This window comes from Ovis canadensis, chromosome 12, assembly GCF_042477335.2.
Source record: "Ovis canadensis isolate MfBH-ARS-UI-01 breed Bighorn chromosome 12, ARS-UI_OviCan_v2, whole genome shotgun sequence".
NCBI lineage: Eukaryota > Metazoa > Chordata > Mammalia > Artiodactyla > Bovidae > Ovis > Ovis canadensis.
This window is the reverse complement of record NC_091256.1, coordinates 87462057-87487675: the sequence shown is the minus strand read 5'-3', so window position 1 is coordinate 87487675 and position 25619 is coordinate 87462057. Positions and strand designations below refer to the sequence as shown.

Here is a 25619-nt window from a genome sequence, read left to right as displayed (position 1 = left end):
CTAAAAAGAAATGCCAATACTAATTTGTACGGGACTTTATTGAGTAAGAATGTCAAAGAAGCCATTCAGGGGAGTTGGTCGGGTTGCCAGCAGACTGGGCACGACACACTCTGCTGTGTGGGCAGCCCTGGGGCACTCCGGAGGAGAGGCTGGAGCTGCTCGCCCCTGGCGTGCCGTGACTAGTGTTGCTGGGATTTACCGAATGCTGGTAAAGAGTCCGCCTGCACTGCAGGAGAGCTGGGCTCGATCCCTGGGTCAGGAAGATCCCCTGGAGGAGGAGATGGCAACCCACTCCAGTATTCTCGCCAGAAGAATCCCATGGACAAAGGAGCCTGATGGGCTACGGTCTGTGGGGTCTCAGAGTCAGACACGGCTGACACTTTAACAGTTGAAGCACTTGAAAACTTACGGTTAAGACACCTTATGATTCTCCAGCCATGTACTAGCATATATTGAGTAGGTCAACTCACATAGTTTTAAAATATCACTCCAGCTCTGAGAACCGACTGACTGGAAATGTGAAAACAATGGCTCGCGTCCATGTCACCTGACCCTGGCTTTTCTTTAAGACAATTCTCACCCGAGGCTTGAAATATTGTCCCGTTGCTGCGTTTCAGAGCGTCTCGGAATCAGGTTGGACAGCACTTTGCCTTTGTGCTGACGGACATTGAGAGCAAACAGAGGTTTGGGTTCTGCCGACTCACCGCAGGAGGCAAGATCTGCTTATGCATCCTGAGGTGAGTGTTTGTCGTGAAAAAAAAAATGCACTTGGGGACACGATAGATTAACTGTGTCTCTCTATTGCACCTTGCTGTATGCTTGGGAGGCTTAAAAATGTGCTTGTGTATATTTTTTGTTTTCTCTAAATCCAGCTAAGCTGAAAAAGAATTTTGTTTATTCTCTGTATGCAGCATCAGTTAGGCTTAAAGATTTACCAGTGAGAGTAAAATTGGCTTCTTTTAAAATAATTATTTTATTGAAGTATAGTTGACTTACAATGTTGTGTTAGCATTGGCTCTTGTAAAGAATACTTTTTATGGGTTAATTTTTAAAATAGCAGGTCACATGTTTCACATATTGAATAGCATGCGGAAAGTCCGGTTAAATTAGCACGTGCTCTTTTCTATTATTGACCCATGACTTGGCTCCTCGAAGGTGAATTGGTGGTTTAAGACAGAGATTGCAGACTGGTGCTTCTGGGCAGAAGTTGTTCAGAGGTGCTTTCTTTGGCCACGTGGTGTTTTAAAAATTTTAGAAGATGTTTCTAACCTTGTACGTTTTAGTGAAATTTTGCATAAAGTTGACGTGTCTCATTCCTCTCGCTGGCGCTGGTGTTGCTGAGCCAGCAGCCTGAGCTGGCTCTGAGCAGCAGGTGTCTCCTGCGTCCTGAGTCTGTTTCACTAGCCCTGTCTCTCCTGCCCCCATCACCTCCGTCATCACCTGGCGCTCAGGAGGCTGATGAGAGCAGGTCTCTGTGACTGAGTCTGAGCTGCTGGTGCTGAGGAGGGCAGGTCCTGAAGGTTAGCTTCCCTGATGACTCAAAAATGTAGGTGTGTTATATACTGTGGTTATAATACACATGTTGGTCAAGCTAGACTCTAGAAATGCTTCTAGGAAAAGAAATAAGGTTCAGTTGAGTAATTATCACCAAAGAACGTTGGTGTGATGCTGATGTCTGCTCTGTCCGCTTGCTGTTCAGCTACATTCCTGTCATTCTTTGAGGGTTAAGTTATAAATTTACTCAGAATGTGTGTTTGAGTTGGAGAGTTTTTCCCGATCTGTATTCAGAAGCAAATACTTAACTGCTTTATGAGTAGTGGAGCATGGATGCTCCTGTTCCTGCCTTTAGGCTCAGCTCTTCAATCTGGAGCAGTTGTGTTGAAAAGTTGATGTTTTATCCAGAAATGTGTCATGCTTCAGCTGTAGGCTGATTCTTCTAATTTGAAACCATCGTTTTGGGGCAGCAGGTTTGGGAGTGACAGTGTGGGAAGTGGGTGGGGAGATCTCCTTCACCTTTTTGTTTCACACTGAAAGTTCCAGAGCCACACTTGGACGGGGCCTAGCACCTTGAGTCTGTCACCCTCTGCCCCACACGAGTTTGTCCTAACAAAGACTGAGGCTGTACGAGCTTTCTGATTTTTCTCTATGTATTTTTAAATCTTTTCATTAAAAAATTAAGTTTGCAGGTAAGTTTCAGGAATAGTCCTGTGAACTCTTATCTACACGTGCCCAAGATTCACAGTTGTTAAGCTGCTTCTGCCTCTCCCCACCTTGCTCTTTCAGTGTGTACACACACACACGCGTGCGCGCGTGCACACACACACACATTTTCCATGTCTCTATTATATTGTTATGCTGACCCATTTATGAGTAAGTTGTCGATGTCATTCCTCGGTAATATTTGAATCTGTTTTACAACTCACTGCCGCCAAAATCAATTCCTGATATAATTACAGAGTTGTTTATATATCTTTCTCTTGGCTAGCAACTGATAAACTGTGGTGTTTATTCACAGCTGGTGAAAGGAATGAATATATGTAGAAGCCTTTATAAACTGAAAAAACTTATATGGCTTTTCTTAAAAGTTGAGATTTAGCGCAAAGATGATATCCTTTCTGATTATAGTTTTTAAAATCAGGTACTTATGTCTTTACCTGGAGTATATTATGACTTTCAGATATGAAAAATTTTAGTATCTTGTTCTTGCAGCTGTCTTTTGTGCAAAATATTGCATTTATATCGAAACATATGATATTTTTAGGTATTCTGTTGTGAGATAATAGTGAATTGATTATTTACAGGTCATTTTCATTATCAGTGATTGAAGATCCTTTAACAGAAATTAGTAGTTTCTCCTGTTTTTCTGTATGGTATCCGGTTAAATACTTTAAATTGTTTACTTTTGTGATCAACTATATCTTCATAAAAATCTATTCATTTATTTTACCATCTAATGTCTTAGTTCATGTTTTAATGATCTAAATGTTAAAAGAAAACTTGTATCTCTTGAGTTTTTGTTGATGTCTAATAGTTTAAAATATTTTAGGTCCTTCAAGAGTAGTCATAATGAAAATGGAATACACTTAAGCTTGTTTAAGATTTTTAATACAAAGTAATGCAAATTGGTAGTAAATTTTCTTTAAGATAGCAAAAAAATAGCTCTGTGTTGGATTTCTTCAATAGCAAAGTTAGAGATGGCCATGATAGTACTAATAATAGCAAACTAACAGCAGCATCACTTACTGTTTATTTACTACAAATCAAACGTTTTGCTAAGTGATTTATATACATTATTAATAAAAATGACTCCTTAGAGTTCTGATCTAGAAAGTTTGCACATAATGCTTTAATAAAATTTTGAATTTTGTGTGCTTTAGCTTTTTCTATGGCATATTTGTCCTGCTTTAACAAAATTTCAAAGATACCCTGAAATAGTATTAATTTAAATCGTGCCATTGTTAGTATTTAGCATTGCTTTAGTACTATAGTAGAAATGCAGGAAATAATATTTTCTCTAATTTAATTAACATAGTTTTACAACTATAAAATTGTCGCCACGGGTTCAAAATGAAGTAAGTACCTTCCTAAGGAAGACAGACTAGCCTTTGGTGCCTTTGCAGTCCCCTGCCCCTGACTCATACCAAACTCAGAGGCTTTCACACTCTTCCTTGAGGCAAGTCCCTTAGAAGCAGCATGTTTCAATTTTACACATTTTGTGTCAATTTTCCAGACAGAAAAACAGCCTCTAGACATTAGACGTTTTTCTGCGGAAAGGCAGTTTCCTTAGTTTTATTTGATTACTCTGAGTTAGGTTCCTGCTGATCACCGAGACTGTTAGTAGTTACCTGACTGCTTGACAAAAAACATTTCCTTTCCTTTATTTAACCTTTGACTTTCAGATGTAAAAGTTTTATCAGCTCAATAGGATAGTGGGAGCCCAAGTGTGGGGGAAGTCTCCTTGCTGTTTGGTGGACTTGTGGTTTTCCTGAGACATCTGTCCCTGGCCTTACGTCTTCATGAAAAGGAAATAATCTCATAACTAACCTTTGAAGAACCTCCTGTTTTCTGTTTTAAAATGATTTGGTCCTAATGTCTCTGTTTTACATTTATGTATATTTACAAGACTATGAGAGTCACAGGAATCTTTTGCTAAAGAATGACATTTTCAGTTTTATAAAATTCAAGTAAAACATTTTATCTAGTCATTATATGTTGAATGCATTTTTAACAGCTTTCTGGGATGTTTGTGTTTGGTGGTAAGAAATTTTGAACACCTTTGGGACTGTAAAATTTAGTGAAAACTTATTTTGACTTAATTAGTTCAGGAGTTTATACATGAGTTAAAAATTAATTGCTTTGAACATATTTGAAAATTAAGAAACCACAAAAATAAAAACATGGGACTAACATTTCTTATCTGAGCAAGGCTAGCTTATATAATTTATAGTGTTTATTATATGTGTGTGTGTATTTTTTGAGCACACTTTTGTTTTTAAAGTGTGCAGTGAAACCTTGTTAAAATACTTGACTCACTGACTCCTTGGTGTACCCTGGACCATTTTGTCGTCACATATAAAGTGAGCAGGACTTCACGTTGTCCAATTGTCTGTATCAGGGGTGGCGAATTCAGTTACCTGTAGAGACAGGTCGGGAACTAAAATGAGATAAGCAGGTTTGGCTGACAGTAGGAAATTGGGGTGATCTAAAGAAATGGCACATACCACATCCAAAGACAAACTGTTACTCAACTCTAGATTTTTGCTGAAAAGTGAAAAAAAAAAAAAAGTTTGACCAGCACTGCCAGTTCTTTTGATTTTTAAGAGAGGAAATGTAGGTTTTTCAGTGAATTACCTGTTTTAGAAGTTGGCAGCTTATTCAATTCAGCAGGCACGGTGCGTTGCCCAAACAACAGTATGACCGTGGGCTAGATATGTCTGCTTGAAGCCAGTTTGCAGCCTCCACTCTAGATGCTACTGTTCATTTGCAACAGAAAATATCCCTGCTTCCCTGACATCCTAGGAGCATACTGACTGACTTACGGAGTAGTCCCCTTTGATACAAGTGATGTTTTCATGGGGAAAAAAAAAATAGATATGTACTCTTAAAAGGGGCTGGTTAACGCTAAGAACCATTGCGTGTTCACGAAGGGCACACTGTGTGTAACTAAACTCAGTTCTTTACGGTGCTTACTGACGCATCAGACAGTGCTGTGGTAGAAAGAGTCCCATTATCTCTCAGGAACGAATCACAGAGAGGAAAATGTTGGCTAGACGATGGCTGCGAGTTGCCAGTCTTATGGATGGAAATATACTGAGATGTTGCTAGATGTGTGTTGTCTGAGGAGAGATCTTGTGCCATGTTGCAGGCCATATTCTTTCCAGAGATTTTTATCTGTAGTGATGAATGTAACAAGCAGTACTAAAATCTACAGTCGGAAGGAATTACTGATGTGTTAAGTGAAAGAATCAAATCGCAATGTATGTCTGCTGGGTAATTTGTGCATATGCATAAAATATAAAAGGCAGAAAGAAAGATACTGCTCTGGACATTAGTTAAACAAATAAATTTTATGAGAGACTTGACTTTAGCGCCTTGAGCATCTGGTGCTCAGTTGGAGTGCTAGTCTCAGGCTTGCTGTTCGGTAGCTTTGTGGCCCTGAATGCAGTTGTCTTACCGTAGTTTAGTCAGATACACATCACAGCATTACTATAGGAATTACGTGGGAGAACGCATGTCAAGTACCTAGTGTATTTTCATACACGTAGTGAGTGCCTAACAAGTTTTATCGATGTTTTCTGTACTTCCAATAAATGAGGAGTCGCTCATATTTAGATTCTGCTCTCTACTTCTAGATGGACATAGACCTGACTTGTAACTCTTACTGTCCAGAATGAAATAACTAAGCATGATGGAGCCTTAGGGATGACTGGGGGACGTATCCATAGGTGGAAACCTTGTTGTACTAGTCTTTTTAAATTATGACAGTCTGATTTACAGATGAAGTCATGTTAGAGGCGGTTATAAAACATCCTGCTGTCCAGCAATGATCTGAATATGGTAGAGTCAAATGTTGGATCAACACGAGAACAAAATCCACCGTGCCCTGTATAGAGATCAGGCATAGTTTGGGATCAGGATGCAGTTCAGTGAACATATTCTTGGAGATAATAAAGCGTAATAGTAACTCCCAAATACCTAGCACTGTTAAATTTTTTTAAGTAAACTGTTAATTATTAATTCATTTTGTTTCATTTTCAAAAACAGGTCCATAATCTTACAAATATATGTATATATATATATATATATATGTATATTGTATAAGCTTCTTTCTTTTAAACTAGTTTCATTTGTTTGTTTATATTTGGGCTGGGCTGGGTCTGCATTGCTGTGCGGGCTTTGCTTGAGCTGTGGAGAGCTGGGACTGCTCTCCAGCTGTGGTGTGGGGCTTCTCCTTGGAGCCGCGCCCCTTGCCCTGGAGCCTGGCTCTAGGGCCCGCGGGCTTCAGTAGCTGCCTTGGGGCTTGGGCTCTGTCCTCAAGGTTCCCAGGCTCCAGAGCACAGGTGCAGCAGCTGTGGCACACGGGTTTAGTTCCGCGGCGTGTAGGGTCTTCCCGGATCAGGGATTGAACCTGTGTCTCCTGCACTGGCAGGTGGCCTCTTTACTGCTGAGCCACCAGGGAAACCCTTGTATAAGCTTCTTAATGAAAAATTGGGGACCAGTTAATTTCATAATTTGAAAGGAAATTGAAAGCTGAAGATAACCGATGTCAAGTAATAATGTAAAGATGAGAAAAAGCAGAAAATTTGGTCTAGGGCAAAAAAGGATTCTCTCACTTTGCAATAACTTTTTATTATGAGATATTTATTACATATCTTATTTTTATAGTGGGCAAGGAAGGAGGTTTAAACAAGGTTCCACTTTATGTGAGTAAGGTGAAATAACAATGTAAGGATTAAAAAGTGGATATGCAAACCAGCTAAAATCAGTGCATCTTGCTTTATCTTAAGATCTGGAGAGCAGGAAAAAAAACAGGACCAGCGTGTTCCTTGCATAGATTAGGTCTCAGTTTATCTGAGCATAGAGATCTGAACTGTATAACACGCTGAAAATTTCTTGAAATGCCAGTTTCTTCAGGCCATTGAAAGTTGAAATGTGACTATGAAATGACTACAAATGAAAGAGATTCTAGTGTATCTAGGAACTACCATGTGTCTTGGCAGACCATCCCTCATGGACATTATTTCCTTGCATTATAGTGAGTATAAAGAATGTGATTGGTAATTCGCAGGGTATTGAATTGGTAATCTAAAAACAGTAATCTTTAAGGTTGTGTTTTTGTTTGTTTGTTTGTTTTTGTAAGTGAAAGATATGGTAGAAAATAGATTAACCATCTGAAATGTTAAGAGTTTGAAAGTGTTAGCCTCTCAGTTGTGTCTGACTCTTTGCGACCACATGGACTGTAGCCCACCAGGCTCCTCTGTCCATGGAATTCCCCAGACAAGAATGCTAGAGTGGGTGGCCATGTCCTCCTCCAGGGGATCTTCCCAAACCAGGGATTGAACCCGAGTCTCCTACACTGCAGCAGATTCTTTACCAGCTGAGCCACCAGGGAAGCCTGCATTAGAGTTAAAAAGTGAAAGTGAAAGCTGCTCAGTCGTGTGCGACTCTTTGCGACCCCATGGACTACACCATCCATGGAGTTCTCCAGGCCAGAATACTAGAGTGGGTAGCCTTTCCCTTCTCCAGGGGATCTTCCCAACCCGGGGATCACACCCAAGTCTCCTACATTGCAGGCAGACTCTTTACTAGCTGAGCCACCAAGGAAGCCCCAGAGTACTGGAGTGGGTAGGCTGTCCTTTCTCCAGGGGATCTTCCTGACCCAGGAATCGAACCGGGGTTTCTTGCACTGCAGGTGGATGGATTCTTTACCAACTGAGCTACCAAATTGGGATTACCAGTGCTAACTGATTAACTTCTGATTTTCAGATTTCCCCCAAGCTGTCAGAGCTTTGGCACATGTTCCACCCAGGTTTTTCCAGGCTCCCGCATGAAGCTGTCGGCTTGTTGTAACCCCCAGCCCACCATATCCTTCCCTGGTCCCTCACCCCCGTTTCCGTCTGGACTGGTTGCGCTCCAGGTGTTGGCACACCCATCCTTAGACTTCCCTGTTCTTCCCTGGGATCCGATTCCTTGTCTGTATATCCGCATAGTCCTCATCTCTGCTCAATCCTCCATTTTGTTGCTCTCCCAAAATATTATGCAGAAGGTGAATTTTTGAGTCCCAGAAAGACTGAAAATGCTTTCAGCCTGTCTCCACACTTGACTGATAGTTTCTCTGGGCAGAGAGTTCTAGATTGCAAGGGGTATATCCTCTGCCTTTGGGAGGCGTGTTTGCTGACTTCCCAGAGCTGCTGTTGAGAGAGGCATTCCAGGACGTTTGGGATTCGACGCCTTCGTGTGCGACCTGTGTTCTCTCTTTGGAAAGTCTTAGGTGCTTTCTACCCCTGTTCTGAAATTTCACTGTGATTCTCTTTGGGCTCATTTATTTTATAGTTAACCCAGGGGCACTTTCAATGTGGAGATTCATGTCTAAAGTTCTGGGATATTCCAGTAATTTTTAAAAGTAAATTTATTTCTTCCCCTCCTTTCTAAGAACTGCTGTTAGTCAACTGCATGACAGTTGAGACTGGTACGCTGATATTCTAATATTTATTCCTATTTTCCATCAGTTTGTGTCTTTATTCTAGTCCTTAGGAGATATTCTTGATGTAGTTTCTAACTTTTCTATTGATTTTAATTATTTTCAGCATTTGTATTTTGAATTTCTGAGAACTCTTTCTTGTCTAATAAATTGCTTTTTTCACTTCTTTCTCCTTTCTTAGACTATGTTTTGTTTAATAGCATCCTGCTGTTATATTAATGACAATTTTTGGAACTCCCACCTGTCTATATTGTCTTTGTTTACTTGGAGTTCCTTTTATGTTTGTATTCACGTCTATATTTCCTCAAATATCTGGTGGTTGGACTGTTAATTTGTATTTAAGATAGAGGCACGAAACTGAATTAGAGCCATTTTATGTGCAGTGGTGGGTTTCAACTGCAAGAAAATACAGGGCCTTTGCAGTGTTTTCCCTTGAGAGAGCCCAGATCAGCGTTTTAGGGCTCCGTGGGGGCCAGTCTGCGGCTCATGGCCCTTCTCCCTTCTGCTGACACCCAGGTTTCGGTTGTCTCTCCCCTGCCAAATCAGTTATTTTTGTTTGCTATCTCCTCTATGAAGCTGCTCACCTGTGTTCACCTGTGTGGCTTTCTGCTGCATTTGTCTTTCCTCATTAATTTATGTTCTTTCATTCATTTATAGTCATTATAGTGTCATTTACAAAAGGCACAGAGAATAATAGCTGTATTCAGGATACTATTAGATTTAACAAGAAGTTGGTAGATAGTGACAGCCATCTTCCAAATCCTGACTTAACTGTTTGTAATGATCATTTTAAAGAACTCTATAGCATCCTGCAACACGGGCTTCCCTGGTGGCTCAGACAATAAAGAATCTGCCTGCAATTTTGGAGACCTGGGTTTGATCCTTGGGTTAGGAAGATGCCCTGAAAAAGGGCATGGCAACCCACTTCAGTATTCTTGCCTGGAGAATCCCCATGGACAGAGGAGCCTGGCAGGATACAGACCATGGGGTTGTACCAGTTGGCCATGACTGAACAAATGCAGACAGATACAGCATTCTGCTCAGTAAAATTACCACGGTTTACCTGACTGTTCTTCTCTAATGGCTTTAGGCAACTCCTGATTAAAACGCATCATTGACAGTCACATCATACAATCAGACATTACCTGAAAAACTGCAGAAGGAAAGCTGCGTTCCTAAGCTCTAGTCATTGATTTTTAAATTTAAAAAATTTATCGAAACTCGTCAGTATATATTTGTGTATTAAAAGTATCAAAGTGTTTTCTCTTAAAAATTTTTCTGTTGTAGTCATTCTTTGAAGAAAAAATTAGTATTTGTTAATAGATAATTAACTATATTGGTGTGTTTTGTGATTTACTCCTACATGAGAAGTTTACATTTTGATAAACAATTAAAACCTTTGGATAAATTTTAAATATACGTACCTTAATTTGAAAAGGAGTACAGATTTTATTTTGTACAGTTGATTTTGGATTTAGCATTATGGTTTCATAAAGTTAATTATATTTGTGTTTAGCAAAATGAATCGAAAGGAATTTTAACTTATATGTGTTTTTGATACTTAAATGCTATTTGTAATAACAGTTTTTAAAATAGGCTTACTTGTAATATTTATTTTGAAATTTTATCATCTTACGTAAACATCAATTTCTGAAGAATTGATTTAATTAATAAGCACATAATTCTATTTTTTATATATTCAATTCAGCAATATTTGAAAAGAAATGATTGTGTCTTTGTTTTAAAAGCTTTTTAAAATAAGTTTTTATTTTATGTTATATCTTATATCAGTGGTAAATGCTTATTCAAAGAGAAGCTTCTGGTGCACTCAGACCATACCTACCGTGAAATGGAGCTAAGTGATGTTAGGTGTTTGTAACATAAAATAGAAGTGTCTGATGAATAACTTTTATAATGGAATTTTGGATTCTGATTATTTTAGGAAAACTAATAATGGATTATATGTAAAATTTTACTGTAACAGTAAAGAGAATGTGAGTATTGTTCTTTTTTGCCCTCCAGGATCAACCTGTTTGAAATAATATAAATTTAATGTTTATTTTGCTGTCTTGTTTATTAATTCTAAATGATACATACATATATATATATGCACACAGACACATTTTAAAGTTATTATTATTATTTTACAGTTACCTGCCATGGTTTGAGGTATACTACAAGCTTCTAAATACTCTGGCAGATTACTTGACTAAGGAACTGGTAAGCTCTGTGTTTTTCCCTATTTTAAAAATTGTGGTAAAATACACATAATATGAAATTTACCATTTTAACCATCTTTAAGTGTACAGTTCTGTACCATTAAGTGCATTCATATTGTTTTGCAGTCAATACCAACATCTTTATAACCTTTTTACTTCGCAAATTGAATCTCTGAACTCATTAAATTAAAAGACACTTGGTCCTTGTTTGCAAGAAAAGCTTTGATAAACCTAGACAGCATACTAAAAGCAGAGACATCACATTGGCAACAAAGGTCTGTCTAGTCAAAACTATGGGTTTTCCATTAGACTTCTACGTATGTGAGAGTTGAACCATACAAAATGCTGAACACCAAAGAATTGATGCTTTCAAATTGTGGTGTTGAAGAAAACCCTTGAAAGTCCCTTGGACAGCAAGGAGATCAAACCAGTCCATCCTAAAGGAGATCAACCCTGAATATTCATTGGAAGGACTGATGCTGAAGCTGAAGCTCCAGTACTTTGGCCACCTGGTGCGAAGAGCCTACTCACTGGAAAAGACCCTGATTCGGGGAAAGATTGAAGGCAGGAGGAGAAGGGGACGACAGAGGATGAGATGGTTGGACGGCATCACTGACTCAGTGGAAGAGTTTGAGCAAACTCCAGGAGATAGTGAAGGACAGGGAAGCCTGGCCTGTTGCAGTCTGTGGGTTTGAAAAGAGTTGGACATGACTGAGCGGCTGAACAACAGCCACCTCCTATAAGTAGAATGATACAGTACGGATCCTCCTGTGACTGGCTTACTTCACTTCATGTTTTCGAGTTCCATCCATATTGTGGCATGTGTCCGAGTTCCCTTCCTGTTTAAGGTTGAGTAGTATTCTGTTATCCACACACTACGTTTCATTTATTCATATGTAGATGAACACTTGGGTTGCTTCCATCTTTGGCTCTTGTGAGCAAAGCTGCTGTGAACATGGGTGTGCAAAAACCTGTTTGAGTCTGTGTATTCAGATCTTTTGAGTATATACCCAGAAGCAGAATTGCTGAATAGTATCGTAATTCTGTGCTTAATTTTTTGAAGAACTGCCATAATGTTTTCCACAGTCATTTCATGAATTTACATCCCCACCAGCAACACACAGGTTCCCAGTTTTCTGACACCCTCCCTGAGACTTCTTATTTTTTGTTTTGTTTTGATAATTGCCATTCTGATGGGTGTGAAGTAGTATATGATTGTGGTTTTAATGTGTAGTTCCCTAAAGATTAGCAGTATAGAGTTGTTTCCTGTGTTTATTGGTTATTAAATATCTTCTTTGCTGAAATATTTTATTCCAGTCCTTTGCCATTTTTAAACTGTATTTTCATATTGTTGTTGAGGAGTGGGAGCTTTCTATATATTCAGATATTGTCAGATACGTCATGTGCAAATATTTTCTCCCATTCCAAGGGTTGCCTTTTTACTTTGTTGATAGTGTCCTTTGCTGTACAAAATTTTTTAACTTTAAAGAGGAATAATGTATCTGTTTTTTTTTTTTCTTTTGTTGTTTTGTGCTTTTGGTGTCATGTCAAGAAATGATTTTCAAATACAGTGTAATGAAGCTCTCTTTTTTCCTTCCAAGAGTTTTAGCTCTTACATTTATTTTTATATCTTTATCCTTTTTTTCTTAAAAAAATAAATGCAAACCAGAAACTGAAGTTCGCTTTGAATTAACGAACGTCTGTGGGATGATTTTTAAAACGTAAACGACAGTGTTTGGTCATTCAGTTGTGTCTGCCTCTTCAACCCCATGGACTGTAGCCCACCATATTCTTATCTCTGAGAATGCTCTTCCTGAACCTGACTGTGTCCTTTTCCTTCTTGTAATACTGTCAGTACCTTCCCTTTTCTTAGAATGAAATTTAAACGTGTGCAGACTAGCACGTTAGAAGCTTCGTGATCTGGCATCTGATAGTCCTTCCTGGCTTGTCCGCCTCCGCTTTTGTACACTGATGGACCATCCCGCTGTTCGGAGCTACTTAAATTTACTAAGACGTAACTCCACACAGTTGTCTTTCAGGACTTTAGGTCACTCACTCGTGATTACTGGTAAAACACTCAACTTTTAAGATTCAGCGTAAATGTCTTTAAAAACAGACCTAAATTCAGAGCAAATACTACTCCAGATGCTTTTCACTAAATAGAATTACCCTGTATTCGAGGCAGCAGAAGAGACACAGATGTATTGAACAGTCTTTTGGACTCTGTGGAAGAGGGCGAGGGCGGGATGATCTGGGAGAATATCACTGAAACATGTAAAATATCATATGTGAAACGAATCGCCAGTCCAGGTTTGATGCATGATACAGTGTGCTTGGGGCTGGTGCACTGGGATAACCCAGAGGGATGGGATGGGATGGGATGGGAAGGGAGGTGGGAGGGGGGTTCAGGATGGGAAACACATGTACACCCATGGCGGATTCAAGTCAATGTATGGCAAAACCAATACAATATTGTAAAGTGAAATAAATAAATTAATAAAAACCCTTGCTGAATGCCAAAAAATGCATTATTAATAAATTAAGACAATGTATTATTAATAAATTAAGAAAATAGATTTACTCTTAGGGTGAGCAATCTCATAATTTGGCAATCAGATTTTATTATTATAATAGCAATAGTGTTTTAGTGTTTGTCAAAAGTCCAGAGTTTGTGTGCATGTATGAAATATTTCCTTCTCTACCCTTGATGTGCTTAATTCTGTGAAATATTCATTAGAAGGTAATTTTACACTTGAACAATTTTATGTTTCAGTCATTCAGTCATTCGTCTGCCTAAGAAAATGACTGGAAATAACTGGAAATATTCAACTATTGCATTGAAAACTCAAAACCAGAATTCAGTTTCATGATAATTTCTGGTTCTTTGTGTTTTTGAGTAAACATGTGAAGCCAACGTCACTCGTATTAGTTGTCCACGTTTTGATTAGTTTCAGAAACTCATTGATGACTTATTATACGGCATGTGCTCCCTGAGAATGTATGTAATACAGGTATATAGAAAAGAAAATACTCTGGTTTTCTTAGAAGAGGAAATGAGGGAGACTATATTTGTGTTGCTAATTAGAGGGGAAAAATATTTTAAGTTCATAGTATTAGTTCAGTAGCTGGAAATAAATGTATGAGTGTAATAATTTTTCTTTACACTTTTAATTCAGTGCCACAGGTTATTTATTAATAGATTGGAATTTAGATTTCAGAATCAGTTATCCTTATCTGATCAATATCAAGCAACTGCCAACAAGTGTAAAGTGCTAGACTTTAAAAAAAATGTGTGTAACTATAAGAATTTTGGATAGACAACATCAGTATCTTCCAGAATACCCTGTGGTATATTTCACTGCCTGAATGGTCCAGTGATGAATGTTTTAATGTCCGTCTTTTCAGGTCATTCTAGAGAGAATTCCAGATAGGCAGTTTTGAGTACATACTTTTGCAAACATTTACAGAGATCTGAATTAAGTTTTCATAGTCAAGTTAGAAGAGAAATGGGGAGAAATCATGTGTCTCATATCCATATCCCTTAAAATGATTACCTGCTTTTGCCTTTACTTTATTCTCCCACCATAATAAAGAAAGACAGAGTACACATAATGGAGAGAGAATGGGAAGTACTGTGTGTGCAGAGCTTCCTTCTTGTGCTCATTATTGGATTTGTACGTGAAGTTCAGAAAAGGGAAGCTTGCACATCAGGGTACATTCAGTCAGTTCAGTTCAGTCGCTCAGTCGTGTCCAGCTCTTTGCGACCCAATGAATCGCAGCACGCCAGGCCTCCCTGTCCATCACCAACTCCCGGAGTTCACTCAAACTCATGTCCATCGAGTCGGTGATGCCACCCAGCCATCTCATCCTCTGTCGTCCCCTTCTCCTCCTGCCCCCAATCCCTCCCAGCATCAGTGTCTTTTCCAGTGATTCAACTTTTCCCATGAGGTGGCCAAAGTATTGGAGTTTCAGCTTCAGCATCAGTCCTTCCAATGAACACCCAGGACTAACTAATTTTCTTTAGGATGGACTGGTTGGATCTCCTTGCAGTCCAAGGGACTCTCAAGAGTCTTCTCCAACACCACAGTTCAAAAGCATCAATTATTTGGCGCTCAGCCTTCTTCACAGTCCAACTCTCACATCCATACATGACCACAGGAAAAACCATAGCCTTGACTAGATGGACCTTTCTGGCCAAGTAATGTCTCTGCTTTTGAATGTGCTGTCTAGGTTGGTCATAACTTTCCTTCCAAGGACTAATTGTCTTTTAATATCATGGCTGCAGTCACCATCTGCAGTGATTTTGGAGCCCCCAGAAAATAAAGTCTGACACTGTTTCCACTGTTTCCCCATCTATTTCCCATGAAGTGATGGGACCGGATGCCATGATCTTCATTTTCTGAATGTTGAATTTTAAGCCAACTTTTTCACTCTCCTCTTTCACTTTCATCAAGAAGCTTTTTAGTTCCTCTTTACTTTCTGCCATAAGGGTGGTGTCATCTGCGTATCTGAGGTGATTGATATTTCTCCCAGCAATCTTGATTCCAGCTTGGGCTTCTTCCAGCCCAGCGTTTCTCATGATGTACTCTGCATATAAGTTAAATAAGCAAGGTGACAATATACAGCCTTGACATACTCCTTTTCCTATTTGGAACCAGTCTGTTGTTCCATGTCTTACTGTTATGCAAATCCCATGAAGTAGATGTGTTATATATTTTATATAAACCCATTTTTCATGGGCTGAGTAGTGACCAGGGGCCATCTAGAAGAGAAGTGTTTAGAATGTTGCATCTTGCATCGAAGCTGCATCCTAGCACACCAATCTTACTTTAGTTGTACCTGTTTCTTAAAAATTAAGTTTTTGATTTTAAAATTAAAATGGAAAATGCAAGCTTTCCTCTTGCACCAGTTATCCAAGTTGTAAATGCAAAGGAAAAACTCTTAAAGCAAATTAAAAGTACTACATAAGTGAACACGGAAATCAGAAAGCAAAGCAGCCTTACATATTACTGATATGGGGAGAGCCTTAGTGGTCTAAATAGGCAGTCACACTAGATGTCACAACATTCCTTCAAGCCAAAGCCCGATCCAGAACAAGCCCCTACCTCTCTTCAATTCTCTGGAGGTCGAGAGAGCTGAAGAGGCTGCAGAAGGAAAGGTCAAAGCTGGCAGAGGTCGGTTCATGAGCATTAAGGAAGGAGGCTGTCTCCATAACACTAAAGTACAAGGTAAAGCAGCACTTGCTGCAGGTTATCCAGAAGACCTAGCTGAGATAATTCATGAAGGTGCTGCCCTGAGCAACAGGCTTCCGTGTAGATGAAGATGAGGCAGTCTTACATAGGAAGATGCCACGTAGGACTTTCACAGGCAGAGAGAAGAGGTCAGTGCCTGGTTTCAAAGCTTCTGGGGACAGGCCGACTCACTTGTTAGGGGCTAATGCAGCTGGTGACTTGAAGTCCCAGCCAGTGTTCCTTTACCCTCTGAAAATCCTGCAATGTCCTAAGAATTATGCACAATCCGCGCTCTACAAATAGACTAACAGCACATCTGTTGACAGCATGGTTTACTGAATATTTTAAACCCAGTGTTGAGACATACTGCTCAGAAAAAAAATTCCTTTCAAAATATTACTGTTCATTGACGATACCCCTAGTCACCCAAGAGCTTTTTTGTTTTAAATTCTTTGCTTTAATAGGGGGCTAATTACTTGACAGTATTGTGGTGATTTTTGCCATACATTGACATGAATCAGCCATGGGTGTACATGTGTCCCCAGGTCCCGAGCCCCGCTCCTCACTCCCTCCCTACCCCGTCCCTCTGGGTTGGCCCAGTGCACTGGCCTTGAGTTCCCTGGTTCATGCATCGAACTTGACCTTCACCCAAGAGCTTTGATAGACATGGACGACAATATTTTTTTTTTTTCTTTCATGCCTGCTAACACACCATTCATTTCTCAGCCCATTGATTAAGGAGTAATTTTGACTTTTTACTATTATCATTATTTAAACTTTATTTTATTATATTCATTAGTTATTAAGTCATATTGTCATATTATTTTAAAAAATAGCAGGAGATGCAGGAAACACCGATTTGGTCCCTGGGATGGGAACATCCCCTGGAGAAGGAAATAGCAACCCACTCCAGTACCCTGTTTTGTTTTGTTTTGTTTTGTTTTTTCTTTTTCCACTCCAGTATTCTTCCCTGGGAAATGCCATGGACAGAGAAGCCTGGTAGGCTATTGTCCAAGGAGTCACAGAGTCTGGCACAACTTAGCGACTGAGCACACACACCACACATTTAAAAAGTACATTTCGTAAGACTGCAGCTACCATAGGTATTGATGGATCTGGGCAAAGTGAATCCAAAACCCTCTGGAAAGGATTCACCATTTTAGATACCATCAAGAACGTTTTTGATTCAGGGGGAAAGGTCAAAATATCGATGCACACTGAAGCTTAAGTAAGTTAATTCTAGCCCGGTTGGACGACTTTAAGTTGGCAGAATTCAGGACTTCATTGGCGGAAGTAACTGCAGATGTGGCAGAAATAGCAAGAGAACCAGAAGTGGAGCCTGAAGACGTGTCTTGAGTCGCTGCAGTCTCATAATAAGACTTGGACAGATGAGTTGCTTCCTATCGATGAGCAAAGAGAGTGGCTTTTTGAGGTGGAATCCGAATGCTGTGAAGACTGTTGAAATGACAACAAAGGATTCAAAACATTGCGTGAGCTTCGTTGATAGAGCAGCAGCCGGGTTTGAGAGGATCGGCTCCAGTTTTGAAAGAAGTTCTACTGTGGGTGAATGCCGTCAGCAGTGCTGCAGGCTGCAGAGAAATGATTCACGAAAGGAAGAGTCAGTTGATGCTGCAAACTTCACATGGTCTTATTTTAGACATTGGCACAGTCACCCCAGCCTTCAGCCTCCATCAGCATCCATCACCCTGATCCGTCAGCACCGAGGCCAGACCCTCCACCAGGGAAAAGATTATGACTTGCTGGAGGCTCAGATGGTGGTTAGCATTTTTTAGCAATAAAGTATTTTAACTTAAGGTACGACACTGTTATTTTTTTTTAAGACATAATGGTATTGTACATTTAATAGACTACAGAGTAGTGTAAACAACTTTTATACGCACTCAGTTCAGTTCAGTCACTCAGTCGTGTCCAGCTCTTTGTGACCCCATGAATCGCAGCACGCCAGGCCTCCCTGTCCATCACCAACTCCCGGACTTCACTCAGACTCATATCCATTGAGTCAGTGATGCCATCCAGCCATCTCATACTCTGTTGTCCCCTTCTCCTCCTGCCCCCAATCCCTCCCAGCATCAGAGTCTTTTCCAATGAGTCAACTCTTTGCATGAGGTGGCCAAAGTACTGGAGCTTCGGCTTTAGCATTATTCCTTCCAAAGAAATCCCAGGGTTGATCTCCTTCAGAATGGACTAGTTGGATCTCCTTGCAGTCCAAGGGACTCTCAAGAGTCTTTCCCAATACCACAGTTCAAATGCATCAATTTTTCGGCACTTAGCTTTCTTCACAGTCCAACTTTCACATCCATACATGACCACTGGAAAAACCATAGCCTTGACTAGATGGACCTTTGTTGGCAAAGTAATGTCTCTGCTTTTTTAACATGCCAAAAATATGATGAGATCATGTTATTGCTATATTTGCTTGTTTGCAGTGGTCTAGAGCTGTGCCCGCCGTTTCTCCAGGGTCTGCCTGTATGTAAAACGTGTCTGACATGCGTAGGCGCAGCGAATGATTTTGTCAAGCAGTTTTAATTGTTTTTACTTAATTGCTGTTTCATTTATAAAGTGCACTTTTTTGTTTTACTCTAGGAAGACGATTTGAATGAAACTCTGAGAACTCTCTATAACCATCCAGTACCGAAGGCAAACACCCCTGTCAGCTTGAGTGTGGTGAGTCCTGAGTCCGTGTTCGATGCTTTGAGCCACAGTGGTGTAGAAACCCCGCCAAGCCTCCTTCCCCGGAGGCTTTACCGCCAGTGCTGACTTTACCGCCTGGCGATACTGAGGCACTCTGATACGCTTTAACTATCATAGCATGATTTGTTAGAGGTGTATTTTGGTAGTCGTTAAATCACAGATTTAAAAAAAATATATATGCTAAAAGTAACCAAATCTGTGAGAATATTTTGATTATGAGGAACATTGGTTTTCAGGTAGAATCTATCCATAATAAGGATGCCCCCCTCCCACCCCCCAAACAATGAGTGTAGCCCACCAGGTTCCTCTGTCTATGGGATTCTCCAGGCAAGAATACTGGAGTGGGTTGCCATGCCCTTATCCGGGGGATCTTCTCGACCCAGGGATTGAACCTGGGTCTCCTTCATTGCAGGCAAATTCTTTACCATCTGAGCCACCAGGGAAGCCCCATGTGTACAGTACCCCTCATAAAATGAAAACAGTACATAGTAAGCATTGAGGGTACACCACTTAACCAACTAGACAAAGATTCTGGGTGAAAAATCTCCTTTTTTCCATTCTTCAATACATCTTTTAGTATAATCACCAAATGCTGGAAATAAAATTGAGTTTGTCGAAGCAGTAAGCATTGCTGGTATAGATTATTTACTACTGAAACTTTTAATAAACTGTGCTGTGTATAACTAAAATCACACTAGTACTTTGGGAGGCTCTGTGAGTGCTGAGAATTAATAACCACGAAATACAGATGTTTTAATTAATTTGGCATACCAAATAGAATGTTAAAATTTACCTATGTTTAGTTTGCTTCTTCCAAAGTAATAGTAAAATATCCTAATTAAAAAAGGAAAAAATACATAATGATGCAGGAGAGATTGAAGGAAAAAGCAGTCTGAAATGTCTATAATAGTGTTAATAGGTATTTTGGAGATTTTTTGCAACATCAAGAAATTGTTAGCCATTTTATATTCTTTCTTTGGTAATAACTTTCTTCTTGCTTAAATTTCTCCCTGTCACGTTGTTTGATAACAGTGATTTCATTCTTCCCGTTTCTAGCATCAGCACCTCGTCTGGGTGCTCAGCACTTAATAGCGGTCAGTGGCCTACAGTTTCTACTTCTAGTCCTTTCTGTAAAAGACTGTCAGATTGAACTTCCTTCAACTGTATAAGGGTTTCCCCAGTAGCTCAGTGGTAAAGAACCTGCCTGCCAGTGCAGGAGACCCAGGAGGCCTGGGTTTGATCGTAGGTCGGGAAGATCCCGTGGAGGAGGAAATGGCAGCCCACTCCAGTATTCTTGGCTTCCCTGGCAGCTCAGATGGTAAAGAACCTGCCTGCAATGCCAGAGACCTGGGAAGCTCCCCTGGAGGAGGGCATGGCAACCCACTCCAGTATTGTTGCCTGGAGAATGCCATGGATGGAGCAGCCTGGCGGGCTGTAGTCTCTAAGGTCTCAAGAGAGTCTGATGACGGAGCATGCATGCATGCAACTATTAAGCTATAAAGCGCCCTGACAGCAGCCTTTAATAGTTCCCCTGTTCTCTGTAGAATTTGTCCAGACTCCTGGCCTTTCAGGACCACCCACCTGTTAGCTTCCATCCAGCTTTCTACTTTGCCGTCTCACTTTTCTCCCCCTAAATTGATTCTCTACTCTGGTCACAGTGTTGTGTTCATCCATCTTCGTGAGTAGATTCTGTGCTTTCCTGGTGGCACACCTTCCCCTCTTACTGAGGCCTCTCTGTAGACTATGCCACCTTCCTCTCCTACTGAGGCCTTGTGTGGACCACCTGCCTCACTCTGGAGCTAGCTCAGGCCCCGGCTTTGTGAGCCACCTTCCCCTCTTACTGATCTCTGTGTGGACCACCTGCCTCACTCTGGAGCTAGCTCAGGCCCCGGCTTTGTGAGCCACCTTCCTCTCCTACTGATGCCTCTGTGTGGACCACCTGCCTCACTCTGGAGCTAGCTCAGGACCCAGCTTTGTGAGCCACCTTCCCCTCTTACTGATCTCTGTGTGGACCGCCCAGCTTTACTCTGGAGCTAGCTCAGGACGCACCTTTGTGAGCAGTTTCCTTGACCAGCAGCACAGGGTGTCCTCTGCCCCTCTGCATCCTCACGTGTTGCTTAGTGTCCTAGTGGAAATGATCAGCAGTGGGGGGCTGGAAAGCAGAGGATACCCTGGATCTTCCACCCTTATCTGGGAGTTGTCTGCAGACATGGTTGTAGGCCGGGATGATTTAAAGGCCAAGATGCAGAGAGGATGGAGCAGCGGTGAGGGCCCGGGGTTTGTGGAGAGGAGAGCAGAGGTAAGAGGGGCGGGAGGGCTGGGAGCAGAGGGAGGAGGGGCTGGAGGATGAAGAGCAGAGGGAGGAGGGGCTGGAGGACGGAGAGTAGAGGGAAGAGCTCAGATTTGTCATCACTGAAGCCAGCAGAGTGCGGGTTCAGGGCGAGTTGGAAGGAGGTAGAAACAACAACGAAAAATGCCCAAGAGTAAGAAGAAAGACTCAGTTTTCTGAAAGTTGGTGTTTTTCTTCGACAGAGTTGTATTTATAATGTGCTTCTAACACTTTGTTAAATAGTGAATAAATATACTGTAGGTGCTAAGATCGTAGAGGCAGTTACGGAGGCAGTTATGGAGAGTCGAGAAATAAAAGTGTGTTCTCTAAGTTTGATTATCATATTTGTTCAGGAGTAAATGTCTTACAAAAATACATAACAAATATGGGACATTGAAGAACTTCACCTTTATCGATAAGAAGTATAACTCAACGACGTCTAGGCTTCTTAATACCTAAAGACTAGAAGATTTTGGTTTAAAAGAAAAAGCCACTAAACGTGTGATATGAGGCAAACAAGTTAACTTTTTTGAGGTATTTAGATATACCTTGAAAAGCTATTTGAATGTTTAGTTCAGTTCAGTCGCTCTGTCGTGTCCGACTCTTTGCGACCCCATGAATCACAGCATGCCAGGCCTCCCTGCCCATCACCAAGTCCCGGAGTTCACTCAAACTCACTTCCATCGAGTCGGTGATGCCATCCAGCCATCTCATCCTCTGTCGTCCCCTTCTCCTCCTGACCCCAATCCGTCCCAGCATCAGAGTCTTTTCCAGTGAGTCAATTCTTTGCATGAGGTGGCCAAAGTACAGGAGTTTCAGCTTTAGCATCATTCCTTCCAAAGAAATCCCAGGACTGATCTCCTTTAGAATGGACTGGTTGGATCTCCTTGCAGTCCAAGGGACTCTTAAGAGTCTTCTCCAACACCACAGTTCAAATGCATCAATTCTTCGGCACTCAGCTTTCTTTATAGTCCAACTCTCACATCCATACATGACTATTGGAAAAACCATAGCTTTGACTAGCAGACCTATGTTGGCAAAGTAATGTCTCTGCTTTTCAATATGCTGTCTAGGTTGCATAACTTTTCTTCCAAAGAGCAAGTGTCTTTTAATTTCATGCCTGTAGTCACCATCTGCAGTGATTTGGGAGCCCCCCAAAATAAAGTCTGCCACTGTTTCCACTGTTTCTTCGTCTATTTACCATGAAGTGATGGGACCGGATGGCTTGATCTTAGTTTTCTGAATGTTGAGCTTTAAGCCAACTTTTTCACTCTCCTCTTTAACTTTTATCAAGAGGCTCTTTTGTTTTTCTTCGTTTTCTGCCATAAGGGTGGTTGGTATCATGTGCCCATCGGAGGTTATTAATATTTTTCCTGGCAGTCTTGATTCCAGCTTGTGTTTCATCCAGCCCAGCATTTCACATGATGCACTCTGCATATAAGTTAAATAAGCAGGGTGACAATATACAGCCTTGACATACTCCTTCCCGATTTGGAGCCAGTCTGTTGTTCCATGTCCAGTTCTAACTGTTGCTTCTTGACCTGCACACAGGTTTCTCAGAAGGCAAGTAAGGTGTTCTGGTATTCGCATCTCTTTAAGAATTTTCCACAGTCTGTTGTTATCCACACAGTCAAGGGCTTTGGCATAGTCAATAAAGCAGAAGTAGATGTTTTTCTGGAACTCTCTTGCTTTTTCCATGATCCAGCGGATGTTGGCAATTTGATCTCTGGTTCTGTGCTATTAATGACTGGCAAAACTCGGATGAAAAAGTTTTATGATGTCAGGTTAAAATTGATGGCCTTAGGAATTTTTCTTCCTTCACAAATGGGAAAGAAATTTTTTTTCATATTTTCTGTTAGAAAAACATGACAAATCTTGAGAAACTACTGTGATTTTCTTATAATTTCATTTTCATGAATGTTCCATCACGAGTTTTCAAGACTTGACATTATAGTCCATAAGAATGTCACAGAGATTTTATGAAATGTTAATATCTAATGCAACTGCTTGTTTTGACAGTATATTTCAGAGTCATTAAATATCCACAGAATACTCTTAGTTGAGAATGAAAGAAAGTCCAAGATTTTTCTAGCATAAAACTAGCAAATCAGCATTTAAAATGCTTCAGGTATTTTCAGCAGATAATGTGGCTACATGGGTTTTTCTCAAATACACAGCAAATCGTTGTGTAAATTTCTCCCTTGAAAGTAAAATATTCATTTTTTTTCTCTCGCGTATTGTAAGAACCAAGAGATATTTTTTGCCAGTGAGCAAGTTCTGAAAGAGCAGCCCTCCTTAGCACGGGTGAGTTCAAAGGACATTGGCTTCTGAAAATCATTGGGAAAAATCACTGCAAAATTAATTGCTTCTATCACTGTCTTTAAGATTCACCCCAGTCCTTTGAGAAGTGGTAAATTTCCTTCTTAATCATTCAGATTATATTTTCTGTTTATACTATCTTTTAAAGCATAGCACTGAAATAAAGTGCTAGTAAATATCTGTCCCAATAAAAGTAACTGATAGAGACCAGATCCACGCTTACCCTCACATGAGGGGTGTGGTGTCCAGCTGGGCTCACTGCATGGATGTGGTCTCATGTTTTGTCACAAGGTTCCGGGACCTTGTTTTTCCCCCTGTAAGTCATATGTTGTGACTGTGCCCACTAGCCTCGCTCTGATGAGTTTGACAGTGCTCAGTATTGCTAGGATGACTTTCCCCCTTCAATCTGTAATCATAGGATAATATTAACTAGGTCCTTATATGAGATAGCAAAATGATTTTGGAGATTAATATGAACAGAAAATAAAATGATTTTGGTGATTGAATTGTACTGTGATTCTGTGTGGTAAGATCTGGGAACATTCTGTGAAACGTCAAGGTACAGTTTGCCTTTTGTGTAAATATGTCTGTGAACTAACTGCTGTATTGCTTTGAGTATTATAAAAGCGAATTAACATTTGTTTAGTGGGTATATAAAAGCCATGTTTTGGGGTGAGAAATTACCTTTCAAGAAGTCTTAAATATTAAAAATTATTTTTTATTGCTGCTTTCTAAATAATATGTGGCTGATGTGTACAGAAGAAATTTGAGATGACTCAGTCTTAATACATTTTTATTTATTCTTGGGTAAACAAGCCTTTCCTCAGGCTCCCTAAATGAAATGTGTTAAAATTATCCATCTTTCTATCAGTAATATGCTTTTTTGGTCTTAATACACTTTTTCTAAGATTATTATTTCAATTTTAAAATGAAATATTTTTAATCAACACTTTTCATATGAGAAGCTTATTGTTAAATCTCCTGTAAAACTGCTATATGATGAGAATCTCTCAATTTCAACAAATCCTGGGCATTGGTCCTTGATTTCTCAATTTAGTTGATATATTTTTAAAATTTCAACCTAAAATTATACATAATGCTACCAAATTTTAGTTCTCCTTTTCTTATGTGATTTATTTCCATTGACCAGCATTCCTGCTTCATTGCCCCTGATGTAACTGGACTGCCAACCATTCCCGAGAATGTAAGTTTCTATGTTTTCTATTCTACTGATATGAATTTTATTTATTTGGGTTAGGGTTAGGGTATTTCTTGGTAGAGAAATAGAATACATTGTAACTGTTTGTGTTTATGAGAAAAAAATGAAAAAATTAAGAGTAATGGTGTCATCTCTTTTTCTGTATGTATCTGCTACTTCACCTCCTTTACATCGATTATAGATAAGACAGATTATATGAGAAAACCTCTTTCTGCTGTTTGAGATAGATCAGTAGGATAGTCTGTACTCAGGTTGTGGGCTCCCTGGGTCAGGCAGACGAGAAGATGTCTCAGCGGATGTCTCCTGTGTATGCGGGAATGAGCGTGTGCAGTGGGAAATACTTTCACAGAAATAGTCCCCTTAGTGAAATGGCCATAGTGTTTAGGTTCCTTGTGTATATAGCTCTGTTCCAATCTCAGATGATCTCTACTCAGTATCCTGATTTTTAATTGAAGTAATACATGTTTTGTAAGGCTTGAAGGATAGACCAGAAATTATAAAATTGCCACATTTTGCATTTTACTTAGAGTCCTGATTGTATCCTTGCTAGAAATATTTTCAGTGTTTTAGTGGTTGTTACAAATTAAAATTCTGCAGAAAAGTTTACCTGGGTAAATGGAATTGACAGGTACACTTTTAGATACCGTGTGCAAAGGAGATGTTTCCTTTTGTAAGTTTCTTTTTTTCCAGCTTCATTTTGGAAAGATAAAATGAACCACTATAGATAATTCTATCAGAAGTGAAGGAAACATCAACTCAGGAATATGTGTTATTTTTATGTGTACTATACTCTGCTGTCCTCCCGAAAATGAACCTGCTGAGTGTTTGGTTTCCAAAAGCACATGGGTTGTGAGTGAACCAAGTACAAGAAGACAGCTGCAGATTTTCG

At 40.0% G+C, this 25619-nt stretch overlaps 1 protein-coding gene across 3 annotated transcripts in view; it reads left to right on the top strand.

The window, feature by feature from the left end:
• The window catches only part of DENND1B (DENN domain containing 1B), a 261857-nt gene that overhangs the window by 111685 nt on the left and 124553 nt on the right, over positions 1–25619 (top strand). For 2 of the 3 annotated variants that reach the window (XM_069544323.1, XM_069544325.1), the window contains exons 5-8: positions 618–737; positions 10852–10921; positions 18756–18836; positions 24662–24715. In XM_069544323.1, the coding sequence (XP_069400424.1) occupies positions 618–737; positions 10852–10921; positions 18756–18836; positions 24662–24715 (325 nt within the window). Of the gene's footprint in view, positions 1–617; positions 738–10851; positions 10922–18755; positions 18837–23436; positions 23497–24661; positions 24716–25619 lie in introns of all 3 variants that reach the window. The other variant, XM_069544322.1, reaches the window with a different exon arrangement.